General features: G+C 41.9%; 1 protein-coding gene across 1 annotated transcript; it reads left to right on the top strand.

Annotated features, from left to right (window-relative positions):
• The first annotated feature begins 8,405 nt into the window (after positions 1–8,405).
• Positions 8,406–18,851, top strand: LOC121319214 (somatomedin-B and thrombospondin type-1 domain-containing protein-like). Its single transcript, XM_041256416.1, has 5 exons — positions 8,406–8,839; positions 9,926–10,120; positions 15,931–16,009; positions 17,498–17,671; positions 17,952–18,851. The coding sequence occupies exons 1-5, from the start codon at positions 8,614–8,616 to the stop codon at positions 18,067–18,069; spliced, it is 792 nt and encodes a 263-aa protein (XP_041112350.1). The 5' UTR covers positions 8,406–8,613; the 3' UTR covers positions 18,070–18,851.
• The last annotated feature ends 253 nt before the right edge of the window (positions 18,852–19,104 follow it).

Raw genomic sequence — 19,104 nt, 5'->3', positions numbered from 1 at the left:
AACAAAGCTTTGGTTCTTTGGACGAGCCTGCTGAAGCTTAGTTTTTTCTGTCTAAACTGTATAAATAAATAGCTGTTTTAGCCAGGCACCTGAAAGCTGAACTCCTTATCAGTTTGAAGGGGGTGACAGGACTATGAGTGGCCTCTAACTGTGACACAACAAAATGATTTATTAATATTAATAATTAACATGTAAGGGGGAAGGGAGTCTGAATTGTTAGCCCAGAGTGTATATTTTCCCACAATGCAACAGCATCCACGATCTGTAAAGTAATCAGGTCTTAATACTGCCACTCTAAAATGTGTATATATATATATATATATATAATCTCAGTGTGCAAACCCCAGCCTATTCATACAGACCTACTGTACAGAGCAGCGTGTTTGAAATCAACCAGGGCTTTAATCCATTCAAACCACACTATGTATTTTAAAAAATATATATAACACAAATAAATAATACAAAAAATAGAACAATGCAAAACAATGTATTAAAATTCTTAAAGTGGTGAACACACTGTAAAAAAACTACCTTCTAATGAATTTACAAAGATGCCTTAGTGTGCTCAGACAAGGTGGACTGGCTTTCCTTTATTTAGCATGTAGGAGGAAGATTAAAACGACCTTGTTTGCTTTAATGACTGGATGGGATACTCAGCAACTAATGTCACAAAGGTAAGGTTAGTCAAATATAACAGGGTGGATGTATTAATAGAATGGAGGGTTCCACTTTATTTGCAATGACTTCAGTGTAGATTTAGAGGAAAGGAATTATTTTGTTTGGTCAAGAACTTGAAACTTAAATCAATGTTTAACCACAGCAGTTTCAGGTAAGGACTGACTGATCGTTCGAATGGCTGGCAAAGGCATTTCTTTTTCAAGCCTTGTTCAATTAAGAAATTCAGAAGAAATTAAATACGTTCAATGAGAACACAAATACATGCAATACAGAGGGGACAGCAACTGAGGCGTACATGTGGGGAGTGGGGCTATTGTAATGATATTAACAGTAAAGGATCTTAGTATCCCTTAACTCTACACTAACTCTGCTGGTATTGCCATCCCAGGTCAGAATTATTAATAACCAATCTACAGAAGTTCAGTAAAATAAGGTCCATGAATAATCTGGATTATAAATTCTATTTATTATTTGGATCTGCTGCTGTTTAGGTTATTAAAATAGATCTCAGGGTAAGCTATGCATATAAATGCATTTTACAGTTTGGTGTAGCAGGTATTGTTCAGATGACTCTTAGGTGACCCTGCTATTCCATACAGTGCGAATCATGCTTTCAGAGTACTGGAGCGGGCAGGCAGAGAATGTGCACATCTGGGCAGCAGCTGACATGTGGCCAGTTTAATGTTAAGCACTAATATTCTTAAATAGCAAGGGTTCTGTGCAGAGGGGTAAGTGTAGCTGCAATGAAACGATGCTGCATTGGTATAACAGTACAGTACTGGACTCAGCAATGGGATCACAATGGTACACACCAATAGACACTGGCTGGTAATCCACACCACCACAGCTGTACAAGACAGTGGTACTGTGAAATTCTGATTACAAATCCATTGTGTTGCCATTGCTGTCCCTTATAAACGTTTACAATGGTAAAAGCACAGCAAAGTGCATTCCACCATGGTGAACGCATGGTAAAGACCAGAGAGAAAGGGTAATGCACATTAAAATAAAACATGGTAAATGCATAGGAAAACAACAATATTAGCAAAAGGGGTTGATGGTTTGGCTAGGTTTCAGGGTAGTATTTTTATGGTATCAGATTGTTTTCTTCAGAGCTAAATTTAGACCCCCAAACTGACACAAAGTAACCTAAGGTGGATGTTAAAAGATAATGCATCGCCTCACTACCGCAGCTGCATTGGATTTCGCAGTAGGGTTGTTAGGTCTTTCAGAAGCCTGTGTTTACTCTGTTCTGTAAAGTGAAGAAGTGTGTCCTTACAGCTGATACACGCATTCCCTGATAATTCTAGGAGCTTTCTCTGTCATCATTGCAACCCTATCTTTATCTGCACAGCACAGCCACCAGGCCAGTCTTATTCAACTCCCCTAGAAGGTTCCGCCTTATGAGTAACCCAGCTGAGTTAATTGACAAAACCCCACAGACCTACAACAGTCATTGCACAGCCTACAAAATAAAATGCATTTGTAAGATCACTGTTTGGGTGATGTAAAAAAGTGTGTCCTTATCAACATGTGATTGTAGGTACTCTCCATTCATTGATGGGTTCTTAATTCAAGTTGCAAATCATATCATTTTAAATTAACCAATGAAATATTTCCCATGAAGTTGTTTCACCTTTAATTCAATTATACTAGGGTATAGTTGCAGAAATGAGCTTGTCTATTGCCACATTCTTAATTTTTTCTTATGTGAATCAAAACCACTTTTGATCAGTTTACTTTGCATCCAAGCAACACTAAACAAGCTGGCCTCCACAGGATCTATATATGGACTGCACCCTTTATCCAGGTTCAAAGATCAGCCTTTGTCTACAATGCCATAGAAACAAGGCCTCATATTTTATAGCACATCATACATATGAGTCAACTACTGGAGAGAGTTGTAGACTTAATTAGATGTCTATGGTGATGCTACAGCATCTTACACAGATGAGACTGTATAAATAAAACACACTATTTGAGCAATCACACACAGCAATTACAAACACCATAAAAGGACACAGTAAAAAAAACTATTGACTTTAAATGTGGAGGTATTTGCTCCCCAACTGTTTAAAAGGAGCCGTCCTTTTACAACCATGAGAAAACACCCCTAATCTACATAATGCTACTAGCTTATTGAATTTCTCTGAACTTTTAAAAGGTGTTCTAGACATTAATTGTTATCACTCTGTATAGGTAGGGTTATTGATCAGACAAGCAGTGTTGAGTAAATGTGTGACACATGAACTACTCCCTTCTAAGATAGATCTTTCCCTGTACGTTTTCACCTTTCCTAAAGTATGTCACATTTCTTCTGATTTTCAAAATGTAAAAACTTAGAAGTTTAAAGCACCCCTTGGACCTAAACAGGGCTCTCAGAATCATGTCTGACCTCTAAGTACATTTGGAACACCCGAGTGTATCCATTAACCTGTCCCCTGGAAACACTGTCCTTACTGGTGTTAGAAATAAACCAAAAATAGTCCTATAGAAAACAAATGCGATATTTATTTCATTCACTAGTGGCAGGGTGTTGCAGGGGGGACAGGTTAATGGTTACACTGTGGTGTACCAGCTGTGCTTAAAGGTTAGATGTGATTCTGGGAGCTCTAGTGAGGTCACAGGGGTGCTTTAAAAAGTCACCAGGATGAGATGACTAATATATATATATATATATATTGTGATGAATTCTCTCACAGTTCATTGCCCTTTTCAAAGTAGACCCAGGACATGAAAATTGATTTTTCAACGCTGACGCGCACTTTTAATAAACATAAAATCAAAAATTAAACAAAACAAACACCTATCTCCTTCTTTGGAGCACTAACTGTTACACACAGGATTCCCTCACTACTATCCCGGACAGCTAAGCTGTTTACCGGTACCCAAAACATAAAACTCACACAGGTTTCCTGCAGGATTTTACCTTGACTGCTTGGAAGCAGATCATACCTTCTGCCTCTCTACACACAGCAGCCCTGAACAAACTGCCTGTCTCTCTTAAATACCCTGCACCTGGCTCTAATTTCCAACTAACACCAAGTGCAGGGGATTACTAACCAGTAAAACAATTAAGACAGTTGCATTTTCACATGTTTTGGCAGGGAAGGATTTTAACCCCCTCCCTGCTACCTTATATATATATATATATATATATATATATATATATATATATATATATATATATATATATATATATATATATATAGTCACAGTGCATAAAAGAGATCTTTGGGAACTGTGAGCAATGTAAATGCTTGTATTGGAAAGTGAGTTTAATCTGGGTGAAAGTGCCATGCTGGAGGTCATGGCAGAGCTGTTCTGCGTGGGACTCCTTCATATCTGCTGCTTGACCCTCGATGTGTTTTTAATTATGTCCATTTATCGCATGCTTTTTGATAGTGTTGTTTTTTTTTCCACACCCACTGAACAATCTCTATTGTGCTTTTCATCCTTGAAGTTTTCAAACACGTATTAAGGGGGCTCTCTGTGTGCCGATTGTATAGATTTGAAGTGTAAATTTGGAGAGTGTGAGAAGCAAATAAACTAGTTTCTCTTTGTTTTTCAGACTGAAACTGAGAAGCCTCTATGATAATTCTTCTATGTAATGTGATAGTAGAATTGAACATGATCACAAACACAACTGCATATTTTTTTTTGTTGTTTTTTACTTTTCCAAAATAATTTCTCCTGGTTAAATGAAATCACTGGGTTTTAATTGATTCGTTTTAATTTTTTTTTTTTTTTTTTTTTGTAGAATTTGTCCTTTCTGCACATCATTGCTTTTGAGTACTTTAGTTGATTCATGTGCTGTTTTTCCTATAATGTCCCCTTTACCTTAAAGAGAAGTAGCAGGGTTCTGAACAATATAGCATTACACATCCCCATATGTTCCTACAGCTGTTTAAATAACATACCTATATTTTTTTTATTTTCACTGTCAACATCCTGACAACTATTTACATTGATAACTTTAAAGTCTGTTTCAAAGCTCTTTTCAAAATGTCCGCTCTAGTGAACTGATAGTGTCAGGATTATTGCCCACCTTGTCAAACAGGTAACACAAGGGTAAAGATAAAATAGCATAAAATACTTAGTAAATTAACTGAACTAATAGCTGATAATATAAATCCCATAAACCCCCCCCCCCCCACTGAGAACTTTGTCTTGCTTCCTGTGGCTGGTTTCAATAGCACGGTTGAACTTTAGTACAAATCTGCCCTCCCCACCTCACAAACAACTGAAAATAAAACCAGAACCACGTATCCAGGTCATTCATTGGGCAAGTTAGTTATAAACTGGTGTATCATATTTGTTTTGTTACTGCACTATGGCCACAACCATTATTTGACACTTATAACAGCACGCACTGCCAATATTTACTCGTCAGCTTGGTAACACTGCACTGATAGTTGTCATCTTGCGCCTGCACATATTTGATTGATTTATCAAACGCCACCCGAACAAAGTCGTGCGGCAATCCGTTACACACTAGGGGCCCTATTCATTATTGCATTTTCACAGTAACGCTAGCGTCACAATACGCATTAGAAAATAAACGACCGAAAACAATTTAATTTTGAACCTGCTGGTGTGCCAACTTGGATCCTTAATTACCGCAAACTCATCCACGCATTCTTAACGTGTACCAATTAAACATAATTGACACGTCCACAACTGACAGTTGCTGAGCGATTCATTAATTAAAAGTGCGTTAAGTAACTATTGTTACATGACCGATAAATAACTTTTATGAAATAAAAGGGCATAAGGGCACCATCTAATAATGGCATCGTGTTCATTAATAGAAAGGAAGCCGCTTTTTTTAAATTGCACAGCTTTTTAAATTTAATATCGTACGTCAGAGCGCCGGTGTCAGCGGAGGTTTTGTAGTAAATATACCTAGTTTAAGTATTTTAATACAAAATAAATAAAATTCTGTTCATTCTTACAAAATTTTGAACACAAAATGTTAAATGTAGTATAAACTTAGTGATCAGCAAACGCTGATGGAAGTTAAGACTTTACGTTTATAGTAGCTCCACAATAATGTAGTTACGCAATACACAATAAATAAATAAATAAATAAAAAATACATACTGTTGTCAGAGCATCAGAAACCATATGACCAATATTTATTTTTTTCAAACACTCGCTCCTGTAATAAATATATCTAAAAGTTGGGAAGCTAGCAATAAGCTAGCGAAAATACTTCCCATCACTTTGTGTCTCCAGGTTAGGCCTTTGTTTCTTTACTTCCTCGACTAAACTTGAAATACAAAGTATATACTTGTAAAAATCCACGTGTTTATTATGCTGTCAGCTCATAATTTCATGTTTTATAATAGATATCATTCATGTCCAAGTCCACGGCAATGTCTTTTCATATGTGTTCTTTGTTTACAAAGTCTTTGTAATCTTTGTTGGATTTATCATAAAGTAATTTTTTAACGCAGGTCAAATCGGATCCAAGCGAGGATGCAAGGTACAACAAGGGAATGCACACGATCGTTTTGTTTTTTTTCTGTTTAGACGAAATGTTAAATTTGGATGCAAATCCAGTGTGCAATGGCCTTAGAAGTCTGGTTTCTGATAAAGTCAAGTACAAAGATTAAACGTGGAAGAACCAGTAAACAGTCGTTATGAATCATATTTTAGTTTAACATATATTATGTTATATATGTATCTGTGTGTGTGTGTGTGTGTGTGTGTGTGTGTGTGAATATATACAGTGCCTTGTAAAAGTATTCAGACCCCTGACCAATTCTCTTATATTGCCGAATTACAAATGGTACATTGAAATTTCGTTCTGTTTGATATTTTTTTTTTAAACACTGAAACTCAGAATCAATTATTGTAAGGTGACATTGGTTTTATGTTGGGAAATATTTTTAAGAAAAATAAAAAACGGAAATATCTTGCTTGCATAAGTATTCAACCCCTGTGCTGTGGAAGCTCCCAGTTTGCACCAATGAAAGAAATTGCCCTAACGAGGACACAATTACATTACCATTGGCCTCCACCTGTGAACCATTAAAGTTGCTGTCACATTTTCTGGATAAAAACCCAACTGGTGACGGATCATTGGTAAGGCTGTGAATCTGAAGGAAAATGGAGACCAAAGAGCATTCTCCAGAAGTTAGAGATAAAGTAATACAAATGCATAGATTAAGGAAAGGGTACCATATAATATCTGTGTTTGGATATCCCAGGGAGCACAGTTGGATCAATAATCAAGAAGTGAAAGCTGCATCACACCACCCAGGCACTGCCAAGAAAAGGCCGTCCCTCAAAACTCAGCACTCAAACAAGAAGGAGACTTGTGAGAGAAGCCACAGAGAGGCCAACAATCACTTTGAAGGAGCTACAGAGCTCAGTGGTTGGGAGTGGAGTAATGGTGCACTAGACAACCATATCAAGAGCTCTGCATAACATTGGCCTGTATGGGAGGGTGGCAAGAAAGAAGCTGTTACTCACAAAGTACTAGCTGAAATCACGTCTGGAGTTTGCCAGAAAGCATGAGAGTGACCCAGCTGTGATGTGGGAAAAGGTTTTGTGGTCAGATAAGACCAAGATAGAGCTTTTTGGCCAAAACTCAAAGCGCTATGTATGGCGCAAACCTAACACTGCCCATGCCTCAAGACACACCATCCCTACAGTGAAGTATGATGGTGGCAGCATCATGCTGTGGGGATGCTTCTCATCAGCAGGGACAGGGCATCTTGTTATAATTGAAGAAAGAATGGATGGAACAAAATACAGGAAAATACTGCAAGAGAATCTGCTTCTGTCCTCTAAAAAACTGAAGCTTGAGAGGAAATTCACCTTTCAGCAGGACAATGATCCCAAGCACAAGGCAAAGCTGGTACATACTTACTCCAAAAGACTTAAAGCTGTTATTGCAGCAAAAGGTGGCTCTACCAAATATTAATGTGTGGGGGTTGAATACTTATGCAAGCAAGATATTTCAGTTTTTTATTTTTCTTAAAAATATTTCCCAACATAAAACCAATGTCACCTTACAATAATTGATTTTGAGTTTAAGTGTTTTAAAATAAAATATCGAACAGAACGAAATTTCAATGTACCATTTGTAATTAGGTAATATGAGAAAATTGGTCATGGGTCTGAATACTTTTGCAAGGCACTGTATATATATATATATATATATATATATATATATATATATATATATATATATATATATAGTAGTGTGCACATTTATTAGAACACCCCATTGCTTCTGTAGTTTTGATTAGTTGTGCATATGAAATAAAACCACAGGAACTGTAAATTTTGGAAATTGTCAATCTAGACAAATCAGTGACACTAATAGACCACACATGCAATTAATTATAAATATTAAGAGAAAGGGAACACAGCCACAGATGGTAACATTCTTGACACTTTTTTGAAGTTGTCTAAGATGAATAATTAAATCAAAAAGTGGTCTAAAAACATTATCACACGCATTGTTTCTGTATCACAGACCGAAATTGAAAGTCTCACACCCTGAGGTTTTCATGCAGGTATGCACAGGATGTAATAAGTGGCACATTTTGAGGTGTTCTTATAAAAGTGCACACTGCTGTATATGTTTAAGTATATGTTTGATTTAAATGCAAGGCGTGCTGTCTCTTTAAAAACAGCAGTTGACAGCGGCAGGGCGAAAGGTCAGCCGGAGTGAAACTAACTGAATGTGCGTGATACACGCAGAGCACATGTCTAGTCTGGAGTAGAGACCTGCGCAATGCGTAATCGGGCGTTTGGAAAGTGCCATACCCGTTTAAACGTTAAAGGACTCTGGTTAAAGTCTCGAACAACAGTGACAGCGGTGAGTGCGAGGATTCCTAATATTTTACTGGATTTTTCTCATCGCTATCTGGATTTTGTATTTAGACGGTGGTGATCTTTTATTTCATTACCACCGCGATGGAATTTGTGGGCAGTACGTTTCTGCTTTTGTGTGTCGGGTTCATTGTGCTCCCTTCCCGAAGCGAGGGCGGGTGTGTGGATTCGGGACTGTGTTGCCCAGGTAGAGACCACACCTGCGTCAGCGAGGGATGGAGACCCGACAGGTCCCACGGGAGCTGCTACTGCGATCAGGCGTGCGCAGCCACGCTGGACTGTTGTCACGATTACCAGCAAGCGTGTCCAGGTAAGACTGTCCTGGATTATAAGAACATTTCTGTACACTTTGTACAAAGAAAAAAAGTTCATATGAGCCTAGGTAATACTAATAAAAACGCATACAAATAGATATAGATAGCTGATGTTTTTTAAAGGTAATTGTTCATAATTTTACATCTGATAGAACTGTAAAATGTATGAAATGTTTATTGATTTTATATGGGGATTACAGCGTGTCCCACGTCGGGGGCTCTCTAATTAAATCTGAAACAGAAGTCGGCTTTGCATACTTATTGATTGTTTATATTTATGTGACCTAAATTTAAAATCTGTGAGCTGAAAGAAAATCAGACCGATTTCCAGTAGGGTTTCCAGACGTCTTGGGAAAACTGGGATTGTCAGCCTTCATTTTTTTATCCCTGTCAAAATCAGGTTTTGCTATTTTCTATTCACATTTTCTATCTGTAAAAAACTGTAACAGTGTGCTCAGAAAGTTGACGGTACAGTCATTTATTATACGAAAATCAAACCATTACTCGTTTAATAATTCTGATTGTGGGTTTAATAATTAATATTCTGTTTAACCTCCTGGACCAACCTAGTTACTCCTTTAAGTTAGTCACTGCTGCGTTTTGATTAACACAATTAATAACAGATTTAATATGAATAAACACTCTTCAGCATAATGAAATAGGAGACAGTGATGGGTAATATAAATGTGAGAAAAGGGGTTTGAAATATCTTATTATTTTAACAGATTATTAACATTTAACCTGACATAGGTTCTCCCTTAGCATCTTACAATGATACTTCTAATAGTATTTTGTCCTTTCTAAATTACAATTCTACGATATACATTATAAATTGTCCCTATTTACTAAACTTGTTTTAGGAATGTTTTTGTTTATCAAATAAAACGAAAATAAACTTAGAATCCTCTCTCAAAGAGTTGAAAACGGTTTAGTGAAGTACAGCTTAGGTTTAAAACTATTTCGAATCCATTAAGTTGGCCCAAGAAAGATGTGAATTCAATCTAGTGCTGTGCTGTAGTGTCCATCACTCCAGTCACGCTGTATGGGTTCAGTGCAATGGTGCTGTCTGTTTTGCCGGTCAGCGGTGTCCTGTGAGGTCAGTGAATGGAGTGCGTGGTCTGGCTGTGCGGAGCCCTGTAAAGCCACGTTCCGTGTGCGGAGGAGGCGGGTGGTCCGGGAGCCGCAGAACGGGGGGGCGGCGTGCCCCCACGTGCAGGAATACGCTGGCTGTGCGGAGTACTGGAGCCGCCAGAGACAGGAGTGCAGGCAGTCCTTCGGTGAGTATACTGCATGATCCCTGGTGAAACTGAAATGTTACCCCCAAGACACAACCCTCTGAATGTTGACAGCCCCACTGCTGTCCCCCTGACTGCGGGGGACTTGATTGGAGTCTTTAAAATCAGACATGGTAGAGATAAAGTTAACCCAAGACACGACTTCAACTTTAGCACAGAGAGAAGAATGTTAGGTTACTTACCGTAACCCTGGTTCCCCGAAAGAGAAGACGACCACCACGACATTGGTATGGGATATTCCTGCCCTTCAAGTAGGTATTGCTGAGGTCTCTATACCAGAGCTGCTGAAAGGCCCCTTCCTGTGATGACGCACTCGGTCCTGCCTACCGAGGGAATAAAACCGTCACTCACAGGAAGATTCTCCTGTTTTTCCATCGAACCCGTGAGGGCGACCGACAGATGCGGCTTAGAGAGGGGCCGTCCTAAGGTCCGTGTTCCGTGAGAGACAAAGAGCTGGTCAGATTGACACAGAGCTCTTGTCTTATGCACATAGCATCTCAATGCCCGCACTGGGCAGAGGAAATTCAATCTCTCATCCTCCGTAGAAGCAAACGGAGAGGGATGAAAAGACTCCAGTTCCACAGATTGGTTGATGTGGAAGGCTGTAATCACCTTGGGGAGGAAAGTGGGGTTGGTGCACAGCAACGTCCTACTGCCATCTTCCCAAATACACATGCAGGAGCTGTGTACAGACAGGGCCTGCAGCTCACTGATCCGCTTAGCCGAGGTGATAGCCGAGAGGAAGGCTGTCTTCATAGACAGAAACTTCAGCTCTATGGAGTGTAAGGGCTCAAACGGGACCTTCGTGAGAGACTCTAGTATAATATTAAGGTTCAATTCGGGGAGAACAGTCCTCCTAGGAGGGCGTAATTGCCATGTGCCTTTAAGGAAACGGATAGCCAAAAAATTTGCAACCAGAGACATAGAATCAGTGGGGGCATGGCAAGCAGAGATAGCCACTAAATACACCTTCAAGGTGGAAGGCGGTCTTCCAGCTTTGAGCAGTTCTTGCAGAAACTGCAAAATGACTGGTATAGGGCAAGTGATGGGGTCATGGATCCCAGCCAGACACCAGGTTTGAAAATACTTCCACTTGCAGGTATACAAAGACCTAGTGGAGTCTGCCCTAGCGATCTGCATTGTTTCCACAACCGCGTCTGATAGCAGTATAGGCGGGAAACCATACAAAAACACTTTGGACCATTTGTACGCTAGGGCGTTTAAATCGAGTGGACCGCCTAAGCGGTGGAGGGAGTACCACAGGGGGCAATGCGGCATCTCTGCCGAAGTGAAGAGATTGAATTGAGCCTTCCCGAACCGTTCCCAAATTTGCTCCACCATGGTGGAGTCACCACTCAGACGGATGCGGGCCGCTCCTGGAGAGGAGGTCTGCTGCCCAGTTCACCGCTCCGGGAATGTGCATCGCCCGTAGGGACAGCAGATTCCTCTGAGCCCATATCAGCAGCTTGAAAGCTAAAAGATGCAACCCCGGGGACCGTAGGCCTCCCTGGTGGTTGACATACACCACCACTGTTGTGCTGGAGAGCAAGGGACACCGCTTTCAACTCCAGGGATGACCAGCGGTACGACCAGGATCCGCGGACTCCTCTGCCTTCCCAGACCACTCCCCAACCTCGATTGGCAGCATCTGTCATCACCACTTGGCAGTTTAGTACTACTCCCATTGGCACACCTTTGTGCAGGTGAGAGGGAACCTTCCACCAGCGCAGGGCTGCTGAGCACGCGTAAGACACAGTCAGTCAATGGGGTCTGTTGCGTTTGGTATTGAAGTGAAACGCATTGAGCGGGCGCATGCGAAGTAGACCCAGCTGAATGGTCGAGATAGGCACGGCCATCAGACCCAGCAGTTTTTGGCACAATCTGAGGGTGAGCTGTGATCCCTGTTGAAACAGAGAGGCACTCCTGTATAGCTGCAACCCTGTTGTCGGACAGGAGTCCAGCCGGAGCCCCAGGTACGTGGTGCACTGCACTGGTGTAAGCCGATTCTTTGCTTCGTTGATGGTGAGGCCCAGCCTGACCAGATGCTCCATCACAACCGCCGTGTTGGCCAGTGCTCCCTCTCGCGACTGGGAACAGATAAACCATTCGTCGAGATAGTGTAATACTCTGATCCCCTGCAGTCGCAGGGGAGCCAGGATAGCATCTATGCACTTTGAGAACGTACGCGGAGCTACGGAGAGGTCAAATGGCTGCACAACAAACTCGTATGCGCTTCCTTGAAAGGAAAAGTGCAGGTACTTTCTGTGCTCTGGACGAATGGGAACATGAAAGTATGTGTCCCTTAAGTCCACGGTGGTGAACCAGTCGCCCAGCCAGATGAACTGGAGGATGTGACAGTGCGTCAGCATTCAGAACCTCCTTTCTTTTAAGAACCCGTTGAGGAGCCTCAGGTACAAGATGGGGCGAAAACCGCCATCCTTCTTGGGTACCAGAAAGTACTTCGAGCAGTACCCCTCTCCGTGGGAGATGGGGTCTACAAGATGAATGGCTCACTTGCACAGAAAGGCAGCCACTTCTTTCTGAAGTACCTAGGCTTACAGAGGGTCTGTCACGAAAGTATTTGTGTCACCTCGAAAGGGAGGAGGTCCCAAACGAAACTGAAATGCACAGCCATTTTGCATGGTGGTGAGCACCCAGGAGTCTGAGATGCAAGCGCGCTAGTACTGCAACTGTTGTGCCGAAAAGGGTGTCTGAGGCCACCAACCTTCAGGGGTCCTGCTCAGGCTGCCGAGGATGGGGCAGAGCAGATTGGAGTATTCAGGAGTATTTAGGGTGCTGGCCCCGAAAATGTCTCCTCTGACGCTGGTTTGTGGACTGACCATGACCCGCGTTCCCTCTGCCTGCAGGCTGGGCTTGGTTACCTGCTGGTGTGCCCTGAAAGTGATGCCTTAGGTCACCGAGCGGAGTTGTGGGAATTGGGAGTGTTCGTGTGACAGTTCGAGTCTGGGGAGCTCACCAGCGGCTCGACCTACCCCATGCAGAGGCACGGGGAGGCAGCAGTGCTGCCACCTGGCAGGACACCCGGTGGGATCTTTGCAAAATCTCCTCCACAGCTGGCCTAAACGTATGACCTGGGGATATAGGCGGGTCAAGCAGCGCGGCCTTATCCGCATCAGGGACCCTGGCTTGGGACAGCCACAGCTGTCTACAAGCCACCACTAAGCTAGCAAGGCTCTGGCCAAGGGCTGTGCATCCCAAGCGCAGTCTGTATGAGGTACCGTACACTATGTGAACTGCGTACCATGTTTAATCGCGCTAAAGTGGCAGAGGTATCAGCACTTGTGCATGCGTGCACTGTGCAAACCGAGCACCGCACACACCGAATATTAAGGGCACAAAGTGCACCGTGTATTGTGCAGCGTTGTTGTGCACTAACTGAGGCGCTGGGCACCGTGTGTTGCTTATACTAAGCACCTGTGCTCTGAGATGATAGTATCACGAGTTATGCATGTGCCGCGGTACCGCAGTACCGGCAAGGCCACTACGCAATGCACCTAGCCTAACGGCGTGGTCAGCACGTAGCGTAACACGGTGAAATAGAGTTTGTGTACAAGTCCCGACTCACCGAGGTGGTGGGCCTGTGCAGCCAGCAGGGTCTACTCAACAGTGGGGATATGGCAAGGCCTAGCCCCGTGGAGGAGAGCGCGGCTGGGGAAGTCACTCGACAGTGGGGATACGGCAAGGCCTAGCCCTAAGGAGGACACATGTAAGGAAGAAAGTAAAGCTAGAGAGAGTGCACTGTTTTGAAGTCCCGACTCACCGAGGTGGTGGGCCTGTGCAGCCAGCAGGGTCTGCTCAACAGTGGGGATATGGCAAGGCCTAGCCCCGTGGAGGAGAGCGCGGCTGGGAGGTCAACTTGACAGCGGGGATACGGCAAGGCCTAGCCCCGAGGAGGACACGAGTACTCTCAAGAAGAAAGGACAGTCATTCATGGATGACTGCACAGGCAGTCGCTCACATACGACAGACAGATAACCGTCTTGAGAGGGAAAAAGAGGAGGACATTCCTGCAAATGACGGTTTTATTCCCTCGGTAGGCGGGACCGAGTGTGTCATCACAGGAAGGGGCCTTTTGGCATAGAGAGCTCAGCAATACCTACCTGAAGGGCAGGAATATCCCATACCAATGTAAGTGGTGGTCGTCTTTGAATTGAAAGGGAACAAGAGGATATGCATGGAAGCTGAGTTAAAGATAGTTTAGAACAGGAGGTAGGAAGCACTTTTTTTTCGCAGAGAGTTATAAATGCATGGAATAGCCGACCAGGTTGTAAGATCTAAAACAGCGGTAAGTATTAACTTCTTGTTTAAAATGTTTTTGTTATGTATTGTATGCTGTAGGCACAGGCAGTTCATTTCTCTTGTAGTTCCAGGTTTTATATGGCTGTTATTTCAGTATCTCCACTGTTTTTGCACTCTTTGTGTGGTGGAGAGGGTTTTCTTTTTAATCTGGAGGTTGTCTGCATGGAGAATTGTCCCCAGCCCTTTTTATTAACATGGTACTAAGTGCTCAGCACAGCTTGGGAGCGACCGAGAGACTGGAAGGTCAGCCAATAAATTCAGTTTTACTAGGAAACATTTCCTCCTTTTGAAGATAGATTAATAAAAGGAATTCCAGGGCTAATCTGTGATTTCAAAGATTTCAGTGCACTTGTTTAACTGCTGGCAGCTGCCACTTAAAGGTGTAGAAACCAGTGCTTTAAAAACATTTACACCCAGCGCTGCGTTGTTTGAAGCTAACAGAGACTCTGTGTAACACGTGGCAAAGGGCTTCACTTGAGCCACAGAGTACTGAGAAGCAGAACAGGTTGGACACTGTGGCAGGCTGGCGAGTGGATAGAGGCTCAGAGACAGACTGCAGTTCAAAAAAAATATACTTTTATTATAAACACAAAATAAAAAGGCACAAGGGCAAAAATAATGATGTTTAAACACAAATAACCAAACAAAAAAAGCAAAACTTACAAAAATAAAGATTTCCAGGCTGGGCAATGCCTTCACTGGATTTAGAAAAATTTAGACAACCAAACAAAACCAACCTGCTTCCTCAGCTCCCTCCTCCCAAATGAGAAGCAGAGCCCTCCTTTTATGTCAGGTGGCTGGGCGCTGATTGATCGTTAATTAACCTAATCAACCCCAGCCACCTGAACATAATAAACCCAGGCAGGTAGGGGAAATTAACCCCATCCCTGCCAATTTAAAAAGGGCAGAGCTTTGCTCTGCCACAGACACTAACAATAATAATATTAGGTGTAAAAATGTAAGCCTGGGCATAAACATTTATACAATAACGGGGTGGAAATTGGGAACAAATACTGAAAAGAATCTTGGGGTTATAGTGATGTTTATAATATGAGTTTAATAAGAGACACCTGAGGTTGTTATTTGTACACTGTGGAATGTGTGGAACTGCTCTGTGAGAGGAGCCTTATTTCCACCCCTGCACTTTGTCAAGTTTTATTTACATACACGGTTCAATTTACAACATGACAGCCTCATTTCTAGTGTCTTTACAGGGGTCACAGAGCTGCTTCTTTTTGTATTAGAGTGCTGTCTATACCCACATTAAGAGGTGGCTGTTGCATTTCTCGCCTTCAAGTTTGTTGCATTCCGCTCGTGTTAGCGCTGCAGTGGTTTTGATACGCTGAAGCGGGTTGTAGACATTGATTTGATGCCAGCATAGAAAATGCAAGGGCATTGGCTGTGGCCTGGTGGTGGCTGCAGTCCAAGCTTGTGGAGTCTGATTTATGTGGTTTCTTTGCGGTGCCCTGCAGTCCCAGCGCTGATAACTACAGGGGGTTACGGGAACGCCAGGAGAAAGAGGGACGTGCCCACGGACCAGGAGATACCAGGGTGAGTGGCAGACTGTGCCCCAGCTTTACACTTCCCAGTCTTCTTGCAGGAACCGCACTGGTTTTTCAGGGACAAAAGTTTTGCATCACCTAGAATTTTAGGATTGAGACATAACTTTAAAAAAAAAACCAACAACAAAAAAAACCTGTTATGAACATAATTGTGATCTTTTATTTACATCATGTAATCAAGGAAACTACAAAATTTGAAGCAAAATGAGTTCATTCTGTAGGCATACTTTTATCCATACCTGTAAAGCAAGTGTTGTGACGGACTCACTACAAGTCTCAAAAACAGAGATCATTATTATTAATAATGTATGATACTGGTGAACGATAATTTTTTATACGCGGTGGTGGTGGTGCGAGACCCGTGTCTATAAGGTTGATGAGAAAGCTGCTGTCCTCGTTTTTAAATTAATAATAATAAAAAAAAACTCTACCACCAGTACATGAACACAACAATTCAGCATGAATTTTGTAAGAAGTGACCTGGGACACATTCCCCCGTGGGATGTTATGCAGCGTAGACTGATGATACTGAAGGCTAAAATGAATTGTTAACAAATAAACATGTTTTACAAACTTGAAATTCTGTTTTCCAATGTTGTTCCCCACACTTCTTTATCAGTCGTTAAAAATGAAAAATTTCTGTTATGTCACCATGTGTTATAACAAGTGTTATACACCAGAACTGTACATATAGGGCTGTAATTCAATCTGTGTTTCTGGTGATAATTCACTGGCGCTAGTGCTACAGCCTCACATGTACAGGTGGGTGTACATTATTCTTTGTACTGTGTACTTAGTTATCCCATTGGAGACCATTGTATTAAACTGCTGTAGGCTTGAATTCTAATATTGAAGAAGAAACATTTAAATAAGTAGTTTATGGTCACCTAAGTTAAGTACAAACATATCATTTTTGTATTGAATAATATAATAAATAACAGTTCCATTGTTCACTGCTGTACATGTTCAAGTTATTCCAAAGCAATTTCACACTAGTTGAAGGAGCACTTATTTGACACAATATATTCTGCTAATAAATGGCCTCTGGTTTCATGAAGCTAAACAAAATACCTTTCTGCACTCAATCATGTATTTAAATGTGCATATTAATTGCCTGATACCAGTTAAAAGCTTGTCCAGTTTTGGTGCACTGAAATTGGTTTAATAAATGCACTTCCAATAGCTGTTTGCAGTATGAATTCTCCTGGTCTCACCTCTCCTCCCTGTGAAAGTGACAGCTAACAGTTCTACACAGGGAACTTTTATATTATTCAAAAAGCTTGTCGTAAGGAGGTGGTGTTGTTGCTTATTCTTGATAGCTTAATGTGTTAAATAAGTATGATACATAATAGAAGTGCCTTTCACCAATTCACTGTTTATATAGCCCAGTATTTCTCAGTGTATTGCAGTATCCATTGTGATTCTGTAAGGGTACTTCATGTTTCTGTGTGCAGTAACCCCTCTTTTGTTTGTGCAGGTACTGTGTAGAGTTTCAGCTGACATTTCTCACTCCTGGCTGTCTCCACACCAGCGGCTCGCACACACGCTGGATGCAGTACCTGAGGGAGGGGCACACTGTCTGTGTGGAGTGCCAGCCCCCAGCCCTCAGCTCTGGGCACCAGCAGTGCTATGGGGATGGACAGGATGTGAAGTGAGTTTACTATCCTAATGAGCCCTATTGGAAAGCCAGAGCGGCACTGACACACAACATAGAGAGACAGAGGCACTGGGAAGGATTCGGACGGGCACTGTACACATGGGGAAATTACTTTTAAAAATGAATCTGTTAGTTACTTAAACCAAAATTACTAGTTACAGTAACTTCATATTTTGAAAAAAAATGTAACTAGTTACAAATAGTTACTTACCAGACACAGTTTACATTTCACAGAGATTTTGTTTTTAAATATTCCTTCCTTTGTTCCCTGCAGGAATCAGTTTCTCCAGTGGCAGGCTGTGGGCGCCCCGCGCTGTCGAGGGACATGGAAGCGCATTCGAAGACTTGCGTCCTGCACCTGCCCCACCATGCACAGCTTCCTGTTCATCTGAACCGGACCTCTCGCTGAGACGAGGGGGTCACACGGCTTCACCAGTTATCACAGGAGCAATTCTGAATGCGGCTCCGACTCTGTGTGATACACACCAAGGCCACATGTAGAGTAGACATGTCAAGAAGATGATGTTCCATCCATTGTTTGGTTATAAATCCAGTGTTTTATCACAATACTGTAATATTTCTACCTGAGAAATTAAATGGTAATAGAAACAAATTGAGCTCCCTCAGTGAAGGACAGGACACTCTGAAAGGGATGTGTTTTTAAATGGAGTTGTGTTTCTGAAAGCCCTGTAGTGTTTCTTAGAAACACCTTGTACCTGTGCTTGTCCCTTGTGCTCTGTATCACAGCAATATATTTCTCAAAGTAATTTGATTTTCTCTCAGATTCAGGCATCACGGTGCTCAGAAATCACCTGGGGAATATATTTCTCAGCTTTTACTGTGAATCAATCATTCGCCAGGAGAGAGAAATTGTCTCCCGAGCATCGCAGTGTATCCAGCCCCTCCTGCAACATAGCTGCTGGTGCTCTGATAGAAATCAATGGGATATTGAGGAGCAGGGTGCGTGATCTTGTGTGAGAAATTTTGAGGTTGAGGTCTTTTAGACCCCCAGTCTGTTGTGTCGTCTTTCCATTGTTTATACTCTTAAAAATAGTTCTACCAACAGTAGAATCCTACCATCGGAGCTGTGCTTGCGCTTGCGCTACCATTATCCCTTCGTACAACTTCATTGCAGTTCAAGATTGCATTATATTCACTTGTGTGAAGACAGTATTTGGGGGGGGGGGGGGGGGGGTTCTTTGGGGGGGGGGCTTCTTCTACCCAATGATTACTGCATGAATAAAGTATGCTTGTTTTTTTAAAACATGTTTTATTATTTTCTAGTACGACTACACATGCACACAGATTGCATGGTATTACCTTTACAATCAAATAGCAAATAACAGGAATTCTTACTGGAGCCTATACCAAGTTGCACGTCTGTGCTGTATATTATTATTATTATTATTATTATTATTATTATTATT

Source organism: Polyodon spathula, chromosome 8 (genome assembly GCF_017654505.1).
Source record: "Polyodon spathula isolate WHYD16114869_AA chromosome 8, ASM1765450v1, whole genome shotgun sequence".
Taxonomy (NCBI): Eukaryota; Metazoa; Chordata; class Actinopteri; order Acipenseriformes; family Polyodontidae; genus Polyodon; species Polyodon spathula.
The sequence above is the reverse complement of the archived record's forward strand: the minus strand, read 5'-3'. Positions and strand labels throughout refer to the sequence as shown.

Excerpts from the sequence above, each read along its gene's own strand:
- LOC121319214 (XM_041256416.1), top strand. The coding sequence starts at position 8,614 with ATGGAATTTGTGGGCAGTACGTTTCTGCTTTTGTGTGTCGGGTTCATT. Across the intron at positions 10,121-15,930 it reads GGAGTGCAGGCAGTCCTTCG|TCCCAGCGCTGATAACTACA; the intron begins GTGAGTATACTG and ends GGTGCCCTGCAG. Across the intron at positions 16,010-17,497 it reads ACGGACCAGGAGATACCAGG|GTACTGTGTAGAGTTTCAGC; the intron begins GTGAGTGGCAGA and ends TTGTTTGTGCAG.